This window comes from Sprattus sprattus (assembly GCF_963457725.1).
Source record: "Sprattus sprattus genome assembly, chromosome: 8".
Classification (NCBI taxonomy): domain Eukaryota; kingdom Metazoa; phylum Chordata; class Actinopteri; order Clupeiformes; family Clupeidae; genus Sprattus; species Sprattus sprattus.
Genome location: NC_137927.1, coordinates 24871869 through 24893894, shown reverse-complemented (window position 1 = coordinate 24893894; position 22026 = coordinate 24871869). Strand labels below are relative to the sequence as shown.

Sequence of the window (22026 nt, the reverse complement as noted above, 5' to 3'; positions counted from 1 at the left end):
CCTGTGAAGACATTTGATTGAATGGCTTCCAAAAGATAAGATAAGCTAAATTGCAATGAAAGTAATCAGCACTTTGTGGATAACACTTTCTAAATTTGCACATACAAGAAAGTATTTCGAGTAGACCTAATGTCCCACAACTACAGACAACACAAATACTGTATATATGGTATATTATAAGGTCAACCTCAGGGGGCTACAGAAAACTATGAAATACAGAGGAATACTTCAAGCCTACTGGCTCTGAGTAGGCGTTGGATTATTTTATTCCAGGTGAGTCCCATACAAAACATTGCCCAATCATAAAATGGTCCTGCTTGATACCAGATCATTTCTAATGGGGGGTGATATAGCTACAGTGATGTGTCCAATGGAGCTGCGTGAATCGCCTGCTCACTCTACGTTCGATTTTATGAACATGGCCCGGCTTTTTTTGCTCCTCCTGCCTCACGTGACTAATCTGCGGGCTGACTCAGCTGACTCGTCACGCAGCGTCAGTTCGGAGTCGCACAATTATGAAAAAGCAACCTTCCGCTGGAGCTGGAGCGGAGGCAAATTTCTCCAACGTCAACTGGGCTTTCCTTTCAAGGCTAACTGATAACACCGCCAATAGATGGCTAAAAGCCACGAAAGAGCTCTTCCTGAGTCTGAACGGTGAAGAGAATGGTACGACTTAATATTTCATACTTTTCTATCAGTGTCTTAATGCAGTGGGATACACATGGAGATTTGAAGTAGCTAGCTAGCTCTTTCAGTCAGACGAGGCCAATTTATAGTCCAGGGGACAAGTGTCGCTCGACAAAAAAATGACGTAAAAGCGACACAATTTGTGTGAGCTCGGGTGTCGCAGACGTTGTCGTGTACATGTACAATTTTGAAACGGCGCAGACGTTAAAAGTTTTTGTCACTAACTCTGATTGGATGAGAAGCGCTTCGATGGACGTTTTGCTTTGTTGACATGGATATAGCAATCTGGCTAGTTAATGTTTTTAGCATCCTATTTTAGGTACCTAGCACTGTCAACTGTAAAGTTAATATCTGATGAAACGTTAGGGGCATGGAGATATCATTTATGTATTAATGACAGGATCACGAAGTTTAAAGAGAAACACCTGCCAATCCAGGGTGGTTCTGCTTGTCTTTTGTGGTCAATACGACTTGAACTAGTTATAGTGCTTTAACACAGTTATGTTGGAGATCTGTCATCATATGTATGCTTGTTCTTATGCAAACTGTCAGACATGTGTGTGGCCAGTGGGCAGGACAGTCATCCTGAACGCACTACTGTGGCTGGTGCCCCTTAGCTCTCACAATTAGGCGTCATCAACTTCGTCAGCACCACTATTGATTCCTTGGTGCTTTCTCTTGATCTGATAAATGTAGCGTGTTTCGGGGTTTGCAACTCATTACCTTCAAATAATGTGTTATTGTGAAAATGAAATGTCATAACAATTTATTACCAAGGATATTAAGTTTTACAGTAGCCACCCACATTAGATGGCCATAAATGCATGATCCAACTCCTTTCGCATGTATTTTGTTCTCTTTTTGTGAACAAGGGTTTGGTTTGTAACCCTTTAGATTCATCCCTGAAAGTGTGCCATAATGTTGGAAATCCCCAGTAGAAGAAACTCTTACTGGAAATCTATACAAGGAAATCAAACCCCATTGTTGAATTGTGGTGAAATGGCATGTCTCTTGTAGATAACAGGGTATTGCAAAATTCAGCCTTTTAAAGCCAAGTCATTATGATTCTTTCCCCTTTTGTAGAGCAAAGATACAGTTGGTTTGCTCAGCCTCTGTTCATGAATCAACTTTTAAAACTGCTTGAAGATGCAGTGCTTAACATTATCATTAGTGGTTACAATTAACATTTCACCTAATGCTTACAGATAGTAGTGACTGAATAGTGCATGTCTACCTAATGTATGATTGGGTGTGTGTGTGTCTTCAATCAGGAAAGCTTGCACAGTCTGACTGGCTTCATCCAAAAGCCCATTGCCTTTGTAAATCCATGCATTTACAATGTAGCAGCAGTTCATAAAGAACGTGGCATTGAAATCTCCCAAACAAGGTTTGTGTCTCGGCCTCTGGACCAGCTCTGTGGCGTGACTGCAGGCAGGCATGGGGGGAGGCCTTTCCTCTCACACCGTAACCTCTAAGACCATCACATGTTTCAGCTTAATCCTGCTGCTTTCTCACTCAGCAGTGGTTCTGGAAGGGTGGGGACCTCAGCACCAACCAGGGGTTTAGCAGTCACAGGATGGGCGAAGTGGTGTAATGTTAAGCATGAAACAAGAATAATAGCAGTGAGGTAGCAATGTTGTAACACTCTCCATGCTTTCTATATAAACATTTTGTGCACCACAAACCATTCTGTTTGAACCATGGCGTTCAACCATTGTGCAATTACCATAACATTGTAGGATTAGGCTACTTCTCTGACCGTATTCACAAAGCAGTTTATCTGACCACAAAGAGTACTCCTAAGTCATCTAAAAGTTTCTAACTTAAAGTTTTCTTCTAAATCCTATTCGCAAAGCTGCTCAAACCAACTTTTACTGAGAAAAAGCCAGAACCCCTAAGCTAGGAGAGAGACTCCTGCTATAGCTAACATCAAGTTTCATGCATGAGCTTGGTTTCAAAGACTGACAGGTTCTGTGCTGGTGAGCAGTCTGTGCTCATTAGCCTACAACAAAGAACAGAAACATACATACAAATTAACAACGAAATACGCTAGCCTCAGACTGGTCATCTTCGTATAAAATAATATATAATACAATATATTTTACAGTCATTCTGCTTCTGAATTCCAAAACTTTGTAATGTGGACTGATCCAAACTGCCCATTTACAATTGTTTGGGTTACGATTTCTCTTGATGAGGCCTACTTCTGAGCTCTCCCAGTTCTAGGTGCTTCTTTTAGCGCAAAGGGGCTTTGTGAATTACTCTTAGTCAAAAAAATCTCCAAAGTTAGAACTGACACAGCCATTATTTTTAGGGGTTTCTCTTAAATCTGTAAGTTTGGAGCTACATTTAACATTAAGATGCTTTGTGGATACGGGCCAAGGTCTAGGGAGCTCTGCCCTCTTCCTGAGGTCTGAGTTGGGGGACAATGTAAGGCAGTTGCCTTGATGCCATGCAAGCTATTTTCTCATGGCTAACTGCCAGCTGTGTAGAGCGACGCCCAGAAACTCTTTCTTTTAATCTGGCCTGGGCAGGGGGGGCGGGAGGCATACGAGTAGAGATGCTTGATAATGCAATGTAATAGGTCAGGGGGTGAATATCAAATAGCTTAGAAAAGCTTGGCTGGGAGTTCAGCACAACGTTGATATTTTCTGGAAGGAAATGGAGACCAGAGTGGATTACACATGTGATCAGGCCTGCACTGAGTTAGGATTAAAATCCTTGGACCAGTGCTATGAATCGCAGAGTGTGTCTGTGTGTCTGTGTGTCTGTGTGTCTGTGTGTGTGTGTGTGTGTGTGTGTGTGTGTGTGTGTGTGTGTGTGTGTGTGTGTGTGTGTGTGTGTGTGTGTGTGTGTGTGTGTGTGTGTGTGTGTGTGTGTGTGTGTGTGTGTGTGTGTGTGTGTGTGTTCTTTATGAATGGCATAGTGCCGTCTCAGTTGTCATGCTCGTGGTGTGTTTCCATAAAAAGCCCTGATGTAGTGATGCGGCACTAACAGCAGCAGCAGCAGCATCCTCCTCATCAGAGCAGCGCCTGAAGGCCTCACGGGTCCAGGGATGTGGGGCACAGTGCACAGCTGATGGAACACAACCCCTATGGCTCAGTGTTAGCAGGCAGCTCAAGCCTCCCATTCCACCTTTCTGTGGTTTGTGTGTGTGTGTGTGTGAGTGTGTGTGTGTGAGTGTGTGTGTGTGTGTGTGTGTGTGTGTGTGTGTGTGTGTGTGTGTGTGTGTGTGTTTAGCCTTTGTGTTAATTTTCATGACAATGCTACAATTACCCATGGAAGCAAGGTCCTTGGTTTAAAAAGGGGGGCGTGGTGGGGGGGGAATAAAACGTTGCAAGCATTTGTTAGAGAGAAAGAGTTTTTGCAGATGAGAGTTTTAGACATGTCATATGGGGTCTAGTCCTAAAGAAGCCGCGTGGAAGTTTTGCGTTGGCACTGTGTTTCCTTTATGTGTAGATAAAGGGCAAGCTTAAGTCCAACTGTCACATGCTGTTGAAAACTGGTTTGCTGTGTGTGATGACTGTAGCCCTCTTTTATAGGAAGTTGTGTGTTCTCCAATTCACAGAAATGGTTTCATAAGCCCTCCTTGGAAAGTAGTTATTGGTCGGGGAACATGTACTGTCAAGTTTGCATTCTTGAATAGAATGAGAATAAAAAAAGGGAACAACGTTTACAGTTCAGGTTTCATTGGATTCATATAGAATTTTAAATGGGATTTCCTTCAGGTTATGAGATATCACTATCTTGAAAAGTTGATTGAAATAATAGCCTACGTTAGCAGTCGTTCTAATAAGCGATGACCTATTTATTAAATGGTGGCCTTTTCTTCTCTTCATCTTTGTTGACCAGATGTAGGCGTAATATCCGGGGTTTAGCCTGCCTTTTTCTGGTAGACGTCAAAGCCTTAAACACATGGCTGGTATGTGCACAGCTAAACAGGGGCCCTTTATACGTTTTATAATTGTATATATCGGTTATACCTCATTTAGATAGTTAGCCTGCAGAGACTTTAAAGATGGTTTGTTAAATTTTAAGTTCAGTCTTTCTAACTGTTCACTGAACATCACCTTAACAAAGCCCAATCCCTAACCTTAACCATGAATTGTAGATAACAGACTTTCAACAGATGGATTATAATCCGAGTATCTGTAGATAGTGTATTGGGGACCATTCAAATATATGCAGTGTAGCCACCTAGGTGTGTAAGTGAGTGACTGACTTAAATGATGGGGCCGATCTTATCTCAAGACAATTGCACTAGAAAGTGAGAAAGGTTAACTGGTACTGCAGGCCATTGCCCCTCCACTACAGTGTGGGAAAAAGGCTTGAGGGGTCATTCCATGTGAAATCAACACAGGCCTCTTGACTGGCCATCTTGGATTTGCTTCATATTGTATGTAAGTAATGTCATTGTATTGTATATGCATTCGTTCCTAAGATACTTGAGACTTCAAAAATAGGGTGTGGCTTTTGCTTTTGAACTATTCATGCTAGATGCTTGACATTTTTAGAGGTTTTTCTTCACTGTCTACACTTGTTCTACACTTTCATGTTTTCAGCAACTTCTGTTTTGCTTTACACTAAACCACATCAGATCTTTAAAAATGTGATCTATAATACTCGTGTATTGTACTTTCCTAGCAACTAGGTGCGTGTCTGAATGAAATCAACATTTATGAGGCATTACCAATGAAAATAATAATTTCAAACCTATATTTATAGTGCATATTTCCCATGCATTACAAAGTCTTCCATAAAAACAATCTTAACACTGGAAAAAGCAGGTTTTAATGAGAAAATGCACAAAAAATGAAGTTGGTACATTGAACCTAACTATATTTAGTATAGTAACAAACATGCCAAGCTTTAGAACAAATGAAAATGCTGTTTTAAGGCATGTTTTATCACAGATTCTAACAGTAATCTATTAAACCAGTGAATCAACATCCATTGTAATGGTTCCTTTCAGAAGCACATAGTTGTGTGTTTCCACTGGCCAACCAAATCTTTTCCTAATGGCATTAGAGCGCTGCTCCTCTCCTGTACCTGTCCATACTTGCTCAGCCCCTTTTGGAAGCTGACGTCAGCAGCGGCTCTTTGTGCGTAAAAGCAGACCTAGACTTGTAGTTTAGTGTGGTACTTCTTTTGTCCTTGTTGCATTGCATACGCAGGTCTTGACTCCCATGTAGCATGGCTTCATCTTTGGCACCATGCTCTTTGTCCATTGGCTCCATTGATTATTTTACAGTAGCTATCCTTAATTATTGAATCTATTTGTGACCTTCTTCAGTACAACTGAGCATGGTGCCAAAGATGAAGCCATGTCACAAGGACATCGAGACCTTTGTATGCAACAGTGATGGTACAGCAGAGGACCTGTGTATGCAACAGTGACGGGTAGAGTAGAGGACCAAGGCTACTGTCATCTGAATGATATTTGGTTAGCCAGTGGAAGAACACATCAATGTGCTTCTAAAATAGTTATTGAACCATTCAAATTCATGTTGATTCACTGGTTTAATAGATTACTGTTAGAATCTTTGTTTGTAATAACATTTAAACAGCATTTTCTTAGCTTATAGTTTGGTTCAAGGTAACAATTTCATATTTTTTATGGTAGACCTTGTCATATATGGGCAATATGCACATGAAATATAGGTATGAATCATTATTTGTTTTCATTGTTAATGCCATAAATCAGATATATTGATTTCTTTCAGACACGCACCTAGTTGCTAAGAAAGCACTACAACATCAGTATTATGTATTCAAATTTAAAAGATCTGATCCAAAGCAAAAAAATCATTTTTTTAAATATAATTCTCAGCAATTATTCAGAAACTAAAGAAGATACAAGCCAAACTTTTTCCACACTAGTTGTTGGGTATAATGACATTATTTTACATGAAGAATGAAGCAAATCCAAGGTGGTCAGTCTGGAAACTTCTGTTGATTGGACATGGTAGTACCTTGGACCTTGGCCTAGCATTAGCAGTCCAATCAAGTAGCTACCTATTTAGGGACAACTATGACATGGTACACAAAGCCTGATTTGAGCGAAGGTCATTCCCTTCCACTGATTCTCCTAAAATGGGACAGGAAACATGACTTGGTGCCAGTCTTATGCTGAAGGCATTTTTAAAGTGCCCTCTTGTTTAGATATGCTTTCTCCATTCAACACATTGCTATACATTAATTTATAGTGCTTCTTAAAACAATCAAGATGGGCTTTCTCAAATGTGCAAAAACTCTGGCAAATGTTAGTGCAGTTCCTGTTGGCATGACCCCTCCAAGTAAGCCTCTTTTGCATATTGTTAAGCCTTGTAGATAGGGAAGCCACTTCTGAAATCATTTCCAGAGTGACTGCATCCTGGTGTAGTCGAGCTACTGTTTCACTGATTTGCAGTCTGAGATTAACTGAAGCTTTTGTTGTTTTTCTGGACCAACTGTGTCTGTAGGTTTCCCTTAGTACCCCGTTAGAACACTACATAAGTGAAAAGTATGCACTTGTCCCCTTATTTACTTGAAGAACGTATTGGTGAAGAACCCTTCTCTCCACATACGCACTTGTCCCCTTATTTACTTGAAGAACTTATTGGTGAAGAACCCTTCTCTCCACATATGCACTTGTCCCCTTATTTACTTGAAGAAATGATTGGTGAAGAACCCCTTCTCTCCACATATGCACTTGTCCCCTTATATACTTGAAGAACGTATTGATGAAGAACCCTTCTCTCCACATACGCACTTGTCCCCTTATTTACTTGAAGAACTTATTGACGAAGAACCCTTCTCTCCACATACGCACTTGTCCCCTTATTTACTTGAAGAACTTATTGACGAAGAACCCTTCTCTCCACATACGCACTTGTCCCCTTATTTACTTGAAGAACTTATTGACGAAGAACCCTTCTCTCCACATACGCACTTGTCCCCTTATTTACTTGAAGAACGTATTGCTGATGAAGAACCCTTCTCTCCACATACGCACTTGTCCCCTTATTTACTTGAAGAACTTATTGACGAAGAACCCCTTCTCTCCACATACGCACTTGTCCCCTTATTTACTTGAAGAACTTATTGGTGAAGAACCACTTCTCTCCACATACGCACTTGTCCCCTTATTAACTTGAAGAACGTATTGGTGATGAAGAACCCTTCTCTCCACATAGTAGCACAAAGGTAGGCTGACAGAAACATGTGGCCAAGGTTAGATTTCCTCTTCATCGAGAGCACTCCTCCTCCAGTGCCAGCCGTATGACGGGCACTCTGTGAGGCCACCTCCTTAGATGTGGGAACCGGGTCCTAATGTGTCTGCATGCCTCTCCAGGTGCCGTGGTGTCCATGGCATAGATCACAAGGCCCTCAGCGCTCTGACTCATTCTCTCGCGCTCCTCTCCAATAATCTGCCTCGGCACAGAAAACATTCATCAAGCCCCCCCAAACCCCCACGTCTCTTCACACTTACAAATTAACCCGGGCGGAGATGGGGCTGGATGAAATTTTCTGTCAGATTGTTCAGCGTTTAACTTGGTGAGGTTTTTGGAAAAGATTCCGATACCCATTTTTTAGACTTTGACACTGAAGTCGGTCGCATGAGAACAAGGGAGTGATTAAGAGCTTTGGACAGCTTGGATGGTGCAGGCGATGCTGAAAGGACTGTGGTTATGTTCCTCTATAAAACTTTGAAGCAGCGAGATGAAGAAGATTACTTTGAGGTACACCTGTCAGAGCTTCTGGCTTGTTTTTAATTTTTTGTAATTGAAACAATGTAATTGGCTAATTAGTGTTGATTTTCCTCACATAGTGTCAGTGTTTCTTCACCTCACGGTGTGTTGGGTTTTTGTCATGGTTGCTTTGTGATTGGCTGTGTGTTATGGTTCAGAGTTGACTTTGGGACCTGGAATAGTTTGTCAAGTATCAGAAGGTAGTGGAGCTTGACATTTTAATTAAAATGTTTTAGGAGTTTAAATCCCTCTAGCTGCATACAACATCTCGCCGGAAGCCGACCGTGGAATGAGTTTGTGCCTGTGTATGGCTTCCACTCGACTAGTGGTATAAACACAAAGGATTTTCTCTGATTACATTTATTTGTTTATTAAGTAGTGTACTGATCCTCCAGGATTTTTCAATAAAGACTGGATTAGCTGGGCCACTTAAACCCCTTTGCCATTTTGGTTCATTTGCGATGTGTTCAGCAAGGCTGCTGTGGGGGCCCTTCAGAGGGCTTTGGTATGGCTGCTACATGCCTCTAGTTAATATGGAATGGAAATGCAGTTCATTCACAATTAGGGGGGACACACAATGTAATTTGGTTTTTCACACTGTGCCTGTCCTTTTATGGGTTTCTCATGTTTACATGTATTTGTTTTTTCTGCCTTTGTTAAAGCTGTCTTTTGGTTCTGTGCAGTCCCAGAAATCCTGGATAGAAAGAACTTTCACCAAGAGGGAATGTGTATATATCCTACCAGTGTCAAAAGACCCCCACAGGTATAGTATGGTTGCTTGTTCTTCAAACACCACCACTGACATGCAAACTGTGAATGTGGCGCCTGATAGAAGGCACAGCAGAAAGCTTCAAAGGTTCCCGTCTATCCAGAACTCTGTTGAGTAATAACCACATTGCTGACTTTAAACCTGCAGTTTCCCCATCTTTGGAATGTCACACTTCCATGTGCAAAGTCTATAGAGGGATTCTGTTTGGAGTATGAGCCTAGAATCATCATTCTCTATCATTTGGATTACTGAACTATTCAAATTTCTGTGCTGTCTGTCCAAGCCAATAAGTTGATTATAACTTTCTATGCCTGACAATTTTACATGTGCTCAAGTCAATAAGTCCAAACATTCCAGGACTTGGAACCTGGCATTCCTTGTTACTGAGTGATGAACTGCTAAACAAACATAAGCGAGCGTTTGTATAACCCTTGTTGTGAACATGGAACCATTTGTACAGAAATCAGTTACCATTTTGTGTAGATTAGGTTTTTACACATGGACAGTATGTGTGTAATTCAAGGGGACATTTTGTGGTTTGTGTGAAAATATTTCTTTCTTTGCATAGATGTCTTCCAGGATGCCAGGTCTGCCAACAGCTGGTGAGGTAAGTCTCAGCCTTTTCCTTCATTCAGTAGGATTTTGATTATCACTTAATAAATCACTACAAAACAGTGCATTATCACTAAATAAATCACTACAAAACAGTGCATTATCACTAAATAAATCACTACTAAACAGCGCATTATCACTAAATAAATCACTACAAAACAGTGCATTATCACTAAATAAATCACTACAAAACAGTGCAGTTCATTAGTTTGCCAAGATGGCTTTCATCCATCAGTTGACACCCAGCACAGTCTCTCTCTTTGTTTTTAGTTTTTTGTTAAAATATATTGAGTTCCTCTGTGCGACAAGGTCAGATTGACGGCAGCAGTCTTATCAGCAGAGTTTGGCTTCAGATCTACAGTGTTAGGCAGGGCTGGTATTCTAAACTGTGCACCACCCCTCTGCAGGAAGTAATTAGTTTGTGGACTTGGAAGGCCAGGATGTAATTGTGTTCCCTACTGTTATTCAAAGCATGAACATGGGATAGGGTTCAGCCTTTTCTGGCATATACTGCATGTATGAGGGCGTGAGGTGGAAAATCCCACATGGCTGATGTTTTAAGGGAACAAAGGATTCCCCCACCCCACAGTACTGATAACAGTGCGGTCACAGGAATCTGGTTTACTGGCTTCCATGACGCCTATCACCACTTTAAAGCAGCACAGAAATATATGCAGTGGTTACAAATGATATAACCTAGAGTAGACTTGTATGCTTACCACATTTGTGAATGTGTTATAATGGTAATTGCAATGCAATTATAATGGCAATGGCAAATTGAATAAATTGCCCAATGATACCCATGTCATGACTGCACCTGTTAAGCAGAGGTTGCTTGGTCTCGTGTCCACAGGTGCTGCTGTGGGCGGCTGGTCAGGCAGCATGCGGGCTTCACCGCCAGCCTGGCCATGAAATACTCGGATGTGAAATTGGGTGAGAATGAGATGCCAGAGCTGGAGGAGTGGTCCGTGGAGAAGCACACCGAGGAGAAGCCCACCGATGCCTACGGCATCATCAACTTCCAGGGGGGGTCCCACTCCTACAGGGCCAAGGTGAGCCAGCGAGAGCCGACGAGAGATGAGTCTGCGTGGCTCTGGGTCATCATTAAAGGACACGAGTAGAGTTTGAGAGATTAATTTATCAATAAATCTGTTCATGGACACTTAAATATAACTGGCCTTGACATTGGTGCAACAGATGATGACTCGTTATGTGGACTGCCTCTAAAGCACTCACATCTGAAGCCTTCTCCTGTCTACTTGTGTCCTTTCTGTGCAGTACTGTCGACTGTCTTACGATTCAAAGCCAGAGAGTGTCCTTCGCCTGATGCTGAAAGAATGGCAGATGGAGCTTCCCAAAATCCTCATATCTGTCCACGGAGGCGTCCAGAACTTCGACCTGCACCCACGCATCAAGCAGGTGGTGGGGAAGGGCCTGATCAAAGCTGCCATCACCACCGGAGCATGGATCCTCACCGGTGGTGTCAACACAGGCAAGACCCTCATAGCACAACACCAGTTCTCCTAAACTCCACTAATCAGCTGGAAGGACCAGAAACTGTTATTTTTTTCTCAGCATGTCAGGGAATGGGTGGTAAAAGCATTGGAAACCCAGGCTGAAATCTTGCCAGTTTATCTTGAGTGCCAGTCACTAATACAAGACTGAGACCCAAGGAGTTAATGGTACGCTTTTGGAGACGACTGTGTGGGCCAATTATCTAACGTGATATTTACTGGGATTAGTAATGACGGGTTGAGGGCAGATCTGCCAGACATCCTGAAGCGGCAGAACAACACTATTTTAAGAGGCTACTAGTTTAAAAAGGCATCTGTCTTCCTATTTTGGCTGACAGTGACTGAACACGCCTCTGTTTTGACTGGCGATGGGGCTTACTAAGTGAGAAGGTAACACGTCAGGTGGAACTCCTGCCAGCTTCCACTCTGCTGACCTGTTTTTGTTTGTGTTTCTTTTTTTATTTTGCAGGTGTGGCCAAGCACGTGGGCGACGCCCTGAAAGAGCACTCTTCAAGATCCTCACGGAAAATTTGCACTATTGGGATTGCCCCCTGGGGGGTCATAGAGAACAGAAACGACCTCATTGGAAGAGATGTGAGCCCACATTATCACTAATACCCTCAGGGATATTGGTCTCACTCAACATAACAAACAAAACACAACACAACACACCACAACAGAAATGTCTCCTTTGATTCAACAGTGACCATCTCAACATCTTATGTAGATTACAAAGGCGTTTTGCCATATAATGGCGTCTCTTTCAGTGCTATTAAGATAATTATTGATTGTTGGCAAACATGTCTGACAGGTGAGCCGAGATGTTTTGAGAACAGGTAGTCCAAAGTATTCAGGCCTTTTAGATTGTTTAGCCTCCTTTCAGCTTCAGAACAAACTGTTTCTATGTAAATAGTACCATGTGAAAAGGGTTAGACGATCAGATTGGTGTAAACATGTGACAGATCAAGACGCTGATGACCAAAATGACACTGCATGCCCTGTCTCTGCAGGTGGTTGCCCCATACCAAACCCTGCTGAACCCCCTGAGCAAGCTAAACGTGCTCAACAGTCTCCACTCGCACCTCATCCTGGTGGACGATGGGACGGTGGGGAAGTACGGGGCGGAGGTCAACCTGCGGCGGGAGCTGGAGAAGCACATTAACCTGCAGAGGATCCATGCCAGTAAGAGCCTCCCTTCATTTACATTTAGTCATGTAGCAGACGCTTTTATCCAAAGCGTCTTACAAGGATGTATACACATTTTCCATTTTACACTGATGGCACACTGCACATCAGGAGCAATTAGCGGGGTTCAGCGTCTTGCTCAAGGACGCTTCGACAGGAAATCGAACGAGCAACCTTCTAATTATTAAACACCTTCTCTACCTCCTGTACCACTGTCGCCCCCAAACGCCCCCTTCAGCCTCACGCCCACCAGAACTAGAGCCACCGCAGCTCCATACAGCAAGCAAATGTGAAAAAAAATGTGTGAATGTATTTGTGTGTGTCCTCTCTTGGCCTGGACAGGGTAAGCCAAGATCTGTGACACCACATGGTCTTCATATAGCTCATTGCTAGGACTACTGTGGTTGCACAAATTGCCCTAATGGGGTCATGGCTGATGACCGTTATCTCTTCAATTAAATAGAACATAAATTGTTATTTTGCCGTCTCAGATATGTTGACCCCACCTTCAGCTACAGACTTGTGACCTTAATAACAGTCATTTTCGCTAAGCATGCATATGACCCACACCTTTCTCGTTGTCCTCTAGGATGTTTAACCTAGGATTATGGCAGTCATTTTGCAGAACTAAATATACTTGTGGAACTTGCTTGGTAATCCATTTCTGAGTGCAGTGCACAGGTAATGGTTTCACAGCTGCCTGTGCTTTGTGCTAAAATGGAGGACCACATTATAATTTGGAATGGGTGAATGTTATTGGCCTCTTCTATATCAGCCTTGACATCAGTTATCAGATGTTTCTTACTGTGCATTCTGTTAACGTATAACATCAGTAAATGTAACCAAACTCACAAGCACTATCGTGTGTCTGTGTGTGTGTGTGTGTCTGTGTGTCTGCGTGTCTGTGTGTCTGTGTGGACAGGAATCGGACAGGGTGTCCCAGTGGTAGCTCTGATCTTTGAGGGGGGGCCCAATGTGATCCTGACGGTGCTGGAGTACCTACAGGAGAGCCCCCCCGTGCCCGTGGTGGTGTGTGAGGGGACCGGCCGGGCCGCTGACATCCTGGCCTATGTGCACAAACAGACTGAGGAGGGGGGGTGAGTGAAGGAGGCCTGGACACCTCTGTTTAACCTGGCCAGCACAGCTGATGTGTCTCCATGAAGGATTAGTAATGTTTGTCATTCTGTTCTAGAGAGAACATGGGATGTTAGCGTACTAGCGTGTTTTTGGGCTAATGGTTCTCAGTGCATTAACGGGTTGTGACGGGGTGTATTGATGATTGCTTTTCAGGGGACTCCCAGACGGTGTTGAGGCCGACATCATCGCCACAATTAAGAAGACCTTCAACTTCAGCCACAGTGATGCCATCCACCTGTTCCAGACACTAATGGAATGCATGAAGAACAAAGAATTGGTAACAAAACACTGATGGACTTCATCTTTTCATTTAAGCTCCTCATTTAAGTAACTCTGAAATGCAGCATTGACCCAAGATTTGCTGTCCTTAAATGCTTTTTTTGTCTCTTCTCTTCTCTTTTTTTGGCATCATGAAAGATAACCGTGTTTCATGTAGGTGCAGAGGAGCACCAGGACATAGATGTTGCCATACTCAAAGCCTTCTTGAAAGGTAGGTCAAAATCACTGACGTGCTGCTCCCAAATCTGAGCACCCAAAAGGCTTTGTAACCGTTATCTAATGATGACCACGAATCTAAAGGTTTTCATGGTCCCATGTCATGTTCTGATGATAAATGAAACGTGCGGCCTGTGAGTCTCTCCTCATGCGTCTAATCGCACACAGATGTCAGCACGGCGGGATTGGGGTTCACTGCCCTTGTTGACATTCTGGGATGCTTTCACTCCCTAAATTAATATAGATATGTTTTGGGAACGGTCTCCCCCCGTTGCCAAGTGGATGTTATGCGGGGAAGTGATAGGAGGGGAGGGGGAGGGGGGGGGTTAGGGGGCGACTCGTCCCCGTCTCGCTCGGTCACACGCTCTTCCTGTGGGCCCTCGGCTCTGTGGAGGCAGGGCACACGGCCAGGCCCGCATTGGGTTTCACTGCTCAGGGACCTCGGCCCCCAGAGCAGCCCCAGTATCATCCACACAGACAAACAGCGGGAGAGGCCTTCTCTGTGGGCAAAGTTCCCCTTCTGCATTCCACAAGAGGGGACCCACTTGCGGGGGAACTCCTTAAGTTTCTGTTGTTGGACTCTTATCTTACAAAGCTGTTTTTTTTTTTTTTCTTCTCTCTCTCTTTTTTTCTTTTTCTTTTTTCTCTCCCCTTTTGTCTTCCCTGTCATTGTAACTGCAGTTTGGGCCTTGTACACGAGGGCTTTGAGAGAAAACATTGCTGGGTATTCACCTGTGTTGAGTAAATATTTCTTCATGGCAGCCTGGTTACACGTCTGTGCTTTTGATGTTCTCAAGTGAGCAGATATATGATAGACGATACTGTAGGCATGCCTTACTGTTCCACCTGTTGACCTAGGTAACACGTTCGTCAGGAAAATTATCCTGAAAGGCAAGTTTGGATAGTGTGTCCATTTAAAGCTTGATAGAGAATGAGCTTGGGAGCTTAACCATTTCCCTGTCAGATCTCTATTATTCCTGGTGAACCAGTAAGGCATCCCCTCCTTGGCCCCTTAAGACAACAGAGCAGGCTGAACCGTCTGCCCACTTGCTTTCCGCAAAAAAATCACAGGGTTTGCTGTTAGTGTTTTACTGAAACGTTCCCAACTCTTCCACGTCATTATGTTGTCATCTTGTATACCTTTTATAGATTTGCTTGTGTATGTTGTATGCTGCCCTATTTTTGTCCTGGTGCTTGATTGTAAACTGGCAGAAGAATAAAAAAGACTAGGAAACAGCGCTTGTTCTGGAGTTCTGGATTCAATTCTACAGTAGAAGCCTGTAATTAGCTATACGTGCTTGTGCTTTATTGTAAACTGGCAGAAGAATAAAAAAGACTAGGAAACAGCGCTTGTCTGAAAGAATCAAATCCTACAGTAAAAGCCTGTTATTAGGTATATGTGTTTTAAGTCCTCACTCTTCTGCCAGTTTATGTTGCATATGCATCTACATTTTGTTGAAAACTCGCTTCTGCTCAATCCTCTCACACTATTGAATTTGAAATCTGGGCTGATTGCTAGAGGGGTGAGAGAGCGTAGTCCTAGGCTAAATGGTGTATGTATAGAATCTCCTTTCAGGATACAGCTCAAGATTAATCTTCCTATGTTATTAGTCTTTCTATGATTCTATAACCAGAGGGCAATAAGTCAACTCCAGTTTTATCAGTGAACTGGCCTCTTGCGTTTCTGTAGGCACGAATGCTCCTGCGTTTGACCAGCTGGTCCTGACCCTGGCCTGGGACCGAGTGGACATAGCCAAGGACCATGTACTGGTGTACGGGCAGCAGCTCCTGGTATGGCGTTGCACCCTTGGGAAATTATTTTCTTAGCTTCTTTCATTTAGAAAGAAGCCAAACGTCCTGGTGCAGTCTCAGCTACTTTTGACAGCAAAACATCTTAACTTAAAGAATATTTATCCTTTTAATGAGTCTACTATCTTGCCGTTCAATAGTTGTCCATTGTGGCTTTTTATTACTCACACAAAAAGTGTTTAAAAGCAGATAACAGATTTACTAGTTGTGATATCTGAACAAATCTCACTGAATATAGCTGTAAAGTAAAGTCACTGCGTTTGTGCTAAATGACAAGTCGATTTGGTCAGATGAAAGTAAACTGTTTATATTACAGGTGGGGTCTCTGGAAAAAGCCATGTTAGATGCCCTTGTAATGGATCGTGTGGACTTTGTCAAGCTGCTTATTGAGAATGGGGTCAGCATGCATCGGTTCCTAACAATCAGTCGTCTGGAGGAGCTGTACAACACGGTATAGCATACTTTATAGTGTTTGGTTAAATAGGCAAAAGGCTACCAGACTAGGATTTTTAGAATTGTTTCACTTGGCACTCCACATTACTCATTCAAGCTCTCTCTTTTCTCCATTTAGAAACAATCACCAACAAATCCAACTCTTTTTCATCTAGTCAGAGACGTCAAACAGGTATGACCCTATTGGTAACCTATTAAGGCTCAGGTGTTAAACCTTTGTGTGCATCTCCTAACCTGTCTGTCCTTCTGTAAAGGGTAACCTGCCGCCAAACTACAAAATCACTCTCATTGATGTGGGCCTCGTCATTGAGTACCTCATGGGTGGAACTTACAGATGCAACTACACTAGGAAACGCTTTAGGTTAATCTACAACAATCTGCATGGAAACAATCGGGTAAATAGCTGTCATTTTTTCCAAAACTATCTAAAATTGTCCACAGGCAATGTTCCACACTGGTGTGTGATATTATTAATAGTGTTAACGACAGGAAATTAATAAAAGTGACAGAACGGATGTGGAAATGGACTTTCTTTTTTTGTGATAAATTCCAGGTCATTTTAAGTTTAACTCATCACCAAAGGATATGGAAAATATATCCAATGTAGGATTAGAATGCTAAGTGCTGATCTGAAAAATGCTTGAATGAAATGGCCAAAATAACAAATATTTGTCTGGTTTAAGAGTTTTGTCTTGCATAACTATTTTTCAGTTAAATTGAGCAGCAGATGTTTGACTTTTTATGCTTTTACTTTGGTACTGACACCTCCTCACTTTATTGGTTCTCAGCGATCTGGGCGCCATACACCCAGTGGGTCCCAGCTCCGCAAGAGCCACGAGTCCTTCAGCATTCAGGCAGACAAGAAAGAGAAGACCAGGCACAATCATTTCATCAAGACTGCTCAGCCTTATAAACCCAAGGTGAGCTCCATATGTCTGCCACTCTATCATGTATTTTTAACCTTTCCTTCGTCTTTAATTTAGAAACATCTTATTCATCCCTCTCACTGATAATGTTGGCTAATGGAAGCTAAGTCTTAATTTTGCTGACTAATACTCCCATGTCTATGTTCTTTTCTAGCTGGAATCCTCGACTGAGCAGGCCAAGAAGAAGAGCAAGGAGGACATTGTGGACATTGATGATCCCGAGACTCGGCGCTTCCCCTACCCCTTCAATGAGCTGCTGGTGTGGGCCGTGCTGATGAAGCGGCAGAAGATGGCTCTCTTCTTCTGGCAGCACGGAGAGGAGTCCATGGCTAAGGCCCTGGTGGCCTCCAAGCTGTGCCGATCCATGGGCTATGAGGCCAAGCGGAGTGACGTGGTGGACGACACTTCAGACGAACTCAAGGATTATTCCAAGTAAGTGGTTGACCTTGAGAAAGTAACCAAACTGTCTGATTTGGTCATCTAGGAAATTGAAGGGGAAGGGGATTGATTCTGATTCTGAAGGTGAAGTAACTGAGAGTTATGCTTCACAAGATGTTTTTTTGAGTTGGGGCTATGAGGCTATGTTTTTGATTTGATTGCTTTTGTCCTGGCAGTGAATTTGGCCAACTGGCCGTGGACTTGCTGGAGCAGTCCTTCCGTCAGGATGAGACCATGGCCATGAAGCTGCTGACGTACGAGTTGAAGAACTGGAGCAACTCCACCTGCGTGAAGCTGGCTGTGTCCTCTCACCTGCGACCCTTTGTGGCCCACACCTGCACCCAGATGCTGCTATCCGACATGTGGATGGGTCGCCTCAACATGCGCAAAAACTCCTGGTACAAGGTGTCTACTCTAGCCATATGGGTCTTTTTCCTCTAAGCAAGATTTTGGATATGGATTTTAATTTCTTTAAGAAAGTATGTCAAATTCTAACCACTTCCCATGATGTTTAAGGTCATTTTGAGCATTTTGGTACCTCCTGCCATCCTTCTGCTGGAGTACAAGACGAAGGCAGAGATGTCTCACATCCCTCAGTCCCAAGATGCCCATCAGATGACCATGGAGGACAGTGAGCACAACCTCCAGAATGCAGCGGAAGATATCCAAATGGTACTTGTCAGCCAATAGAAAAAAAAAGTTACATTTTTAAATTGGCTTTTGTTTTTAAGTTGACTTTTGTAACCAGGTAGATGTGATGTAAAGCATAGTTGTGTAAACTGTGAACTGCATATCAAGGATAGAAAAAAAGTGTTGGTATAAAAGTAAATGTTTGTTTCCAGGATGTTTTCAAAGAGGTTCGGATGTGCGACAATGTTGAGGTCAAGAATGAGACTGAGGTCCACGCGCGCTCTAGGAGGTTACCCATCACCAGGAAGTTCTACGCATTCTACCACGCTCCCATTGTGAAGTTCTGGTTTAACACGGTATGTATGTCCTAAGCGTCCTGGCCTGAGAATCAAAAGCATCATGGAAAAGCACCGGGCTCTTTGTGATGGCAGCAGGGCCATTCTGTGCCCCAGGCCGATTTCCAGCGCTGTCTCAGGCTGCTTGTTTGCCTTGTCTCGCTTGATGGAGTGTTGTTCACCTCCCCCCTTAGAGCTGTGGAGAGCTGATAGTATCAGTGAAACACTCTGACACATAATACTGCTCCTTCTTAGCACTGAGGGACTTCAACTAAAGGCCCCTCGTTCTGTTTTTAAAGGCGAAAGAGCGCCACGTCTGGATGCACAGTTTAGTGATGAATGACCACCACGGATAATTAATTAACTTAGATTTCCGCCACTTAGCAGTTAACCTCAAACGATCCTGAAGTGTTTATCAGTGTGAAGGCTTGGCTTTACACGGCTGGCTTTGTGAGTTTTGGATGCAGGAGGTGTGTGTGTGTCTGTGTGTGTGTGTCTGTGTCTGTGTGTGTGTGTGTGTGTGTGTGTGTGTGTGTGTGTGTGTGTGTGTGTGTGTGTACGCATGCTGATGGGCTTGTTTATTCTATTGCCTCCTTTTGAAGTTGGTCAGTCTTGCCTAAGATCTCCATTTGAAGCTTCCATTTATCAGACAAGGCTAATTCATGAATAACTAATGTGAATTGATTTTGTATTATGTGTTATTTAATATTAGCATATTGTCTTCAATATATCAGCCAAAGGCAAATCATTTATAACTTATTTGATGGGGGCTGAAGGATATTCATCCAACACCTCTGAGTCTGAAGGTGCACAAAAAAGTCAACTTTACTCAGAATAGGCCTACTCTGGGCCTCTGTGTTTTTAGATTCAGATTAGCCGCCCTCTACCACAGCAGACTATGTTGGGAAATAATTTAACAGAAGAATTCTGAAGACATCACACTTAGGTATGATGTGCAAAAAGTGTATTGGTAGGGATAGGCGCCCTCTACTTCAAAAAAATATAAATGCGTTTTCGGGTGCGAGTAAAAGAATGTTAACTATGAGTAGAATAAAAACCGCACTTTCAATCTTTTCTCAATAATATTAAGACCAGTTTATTTTGCACAGACGCGTTTTGGCCTTAAGCCATCGTCAGTGTGTAAAAAAAAAAAAGAAGTGTATTGGGCCTTGGTGGGTTTGTCTAATCTATTGTGTTCCCTTTCTTTTCTCTATCAGTTAGCTTACTTGGGCTTTCTGATGCTCTACTCGTATGTTGTGCTGGTCAGAATGCCAGCCTTCCCTTCACCACAGGAGTGGGTGGTCATCCTCTACATTTTTACGTCTGCCATTGAGAAAATACGTGAGGTACTTGCCCCTTTGGTTAAACAAGCTTTTATCTTACGCATTGGCCATAAATAAATCAAGTTCATGATGTAGGGATAGTTTGTATATTGTCATGTGTTGCTATTCTGGAGCTCTAACTCAGTCTTTTTTTTTCTGTTTGGTCTCCTCACAGATGTTTATGTCTGAGGCTGGGAAGATAGGTCAAAAGATCAAAGTCTGGTTCAGTGACTATTTTAACATATCAGACTTTGCTGCAATTGTGTCTTTTTTTGTGGGATTCGGTTTGAGATTTGGAGCCTACGAAGAAAGTGTTTTTATTGCTGGAAGAACTGTGTATTGCTTGAATATTATATTTTGGTACGTGCGTCTCCTTGATATTTTGGCCGTGAACCAGCAAGCTGGACCATATGTCATGATGATTGGCAAAATGGTACGTTGCCTTTTATGATCTTTTTTTCAGCTTTGAATTTAACATTTGTATGAGCTGTTGCATTAACATTTTGACCCACACAGATAACGGTTTTTAGTTATCTAGTATAACCATAATTAATGCTGGAAGCTGAAGCAGAATTGCTAAACTTGGCACTAACAGATTGCTTGCTTTTGGTGCACTGGCAGGTGGCCAACATGTTTTACATTGTGGTGATCATGGCGATAGTGCTTCTGAGCTACGGCGTCCCAAGAAAAGCCATCCTGTACCCCAACGAGACTGCCTCATGGACGCTGGTCAAAGATGTGGTGTTTCAACCATACTGGATGATGTATGGTGAAGTGTATGCTTATGAAATCGACGGTAAGGAGGACTATGCTGGTAAGGGACATTTTTATTACAGACCTCTTAGGCACAGCATGGGACGCTGATTGGCACCAACACATGGGAATCATACCTCCACGACGGCCTAATCAAAGACCATCTTCACTCCCACTACCCCACCTCACTGGAAGTAGTCCAGTGGGGAAACGAGGTTGCCTGCCACCTACCCTAGAAGCACATTTCATCACCCAACTGAGGGAGAGTAAAATGTACTTAAATTGTGTAAGCAGTGTGTGCAAAAATGCCTCACTTGGAGAAAAGGTTGTAGGACATTAAGCTTGATGGATCTGTCACCTGAAGATAAGCCTGTGTGAGGGTTTCATGATGTTTGACTGGAGCTCTGAGATTTAGTGAACAACTTTCCATACCCTCTGCTGATTTACATCTGTTTTACCGCAAACAGGTTCAAATGTATAATTTTAACTAATGTATGAGCACAGCACAAATGAGCAATGAAGGTACACTAGTACCAGTTTATTTTGTTGTTAAGTTCCCCTTACCATAGACCAATTTTGCGTGTGCGTTTGTGTGTATCTAAAATGTTTTAGATATATCCTTTAAAAAATAGAGTATCTAGTTTCATACATCAGTCCTTGTCGCATAGTAACATAGAGGACTGCATTAGGGCGCTGCTGGGACGATGGCTCTTATTTCACATTTAAAAGGTTATTGATTGTAAATAAACCCCTTATGCAAAAATCGACAGACTAGACTACAACAAAAACCCAATCTCAGAACTCTCACGCGGAGCAAGCAACAAACCAAGGTCCACAGGCTTATGTCAAGGTTTTAGGCCCACAAAGCCTTACATTCCGCAAACTTCTTTGGGCTTTTAAAGGTGTTTTGACAGATATTTTCTGTAGCAAACCATTTCAGTAGTTGTGCACACCAAATCTATTATTCTTACCAAAGTCAACTTTAATTGAACAACACTATTTTCATGTACAAATGTGTTAATGTAGAGTAGTCCTGTTTTCAGTTTTCGTTGTTTGTGTATATTGTACATAGTGATGCTACTTTAGTCAGTTTAATAGAAAGATTAAAGGTTAGAGATTGAAATACAAATTTTATGACTACTTATGACTTCCTGAAATTCCTGAAATCCCAAAACCAGAGTGGGTGAAGCAGATAGTCAGATAGATAGGAAATCACAACAACAAACAGTCC

At 42.6% G+C, this 22026-nt stretch overlaps 1 protein-coding gene across 2 annotated transcripts; it reads left to right on the top strand.

Moving 5' to 3' along the window:
• Window positions 1-524: 524 nt before the first annotated feature.
• LOC308369348 (transient receptor potential cation channel subfamily M member 7-like) lies at window positions 525-21157 on the top strand (the record flags this gene model as incomplete). Of its 2 annotated transcripts, XM_080843754.1 has the most annotated exons (22): window positions 525-666; window positions 9101-9180; window positions 9755-9793; window positions 10652-10850; window positions 11077-11290; window positions 11782-11906; window positions 12323-12494; window positions 13420-13594; window positions 13788-13911; window positions 14052-14124; window positions 15820-15920; window positions 16255-16389; window positions 16510-16563; window positions 16646-16786; window positions 17180-17311; window positions 17472-17749; window positions 17932-18160; window positions 18272-18427; window positions 18598-18741; window positions 19938-20066; window positions 20218-20475; window positions 20664-21157. In XM_080843754.1, the coding sequence occupies exons 1-22, from the start codon at window positions 664-666 to the stop codon at window positions 20904-20906; spliced, it is 3204 nt and encodes a 1067-aa protein (XP_080699880.1). In that variant the 5' UTR covers window positions 525-663. The 2 variants fall into 2 exon arrangements, with proteins under 2 accessions (XP_080699880.1, XP_080699881.1); XM_080843755.1 differs by lacking the exons at window positions 13788-13911; window positions 14052-14124; window positions 15820-15920; ... (9 more) ...; window positions 20218-20475; window positions 20664-21157 and having other exon boundaries at window positions 13420-13598.
• Between the last annotated feature and the right edge of the window lie 869 nt (window positions 21158-22026).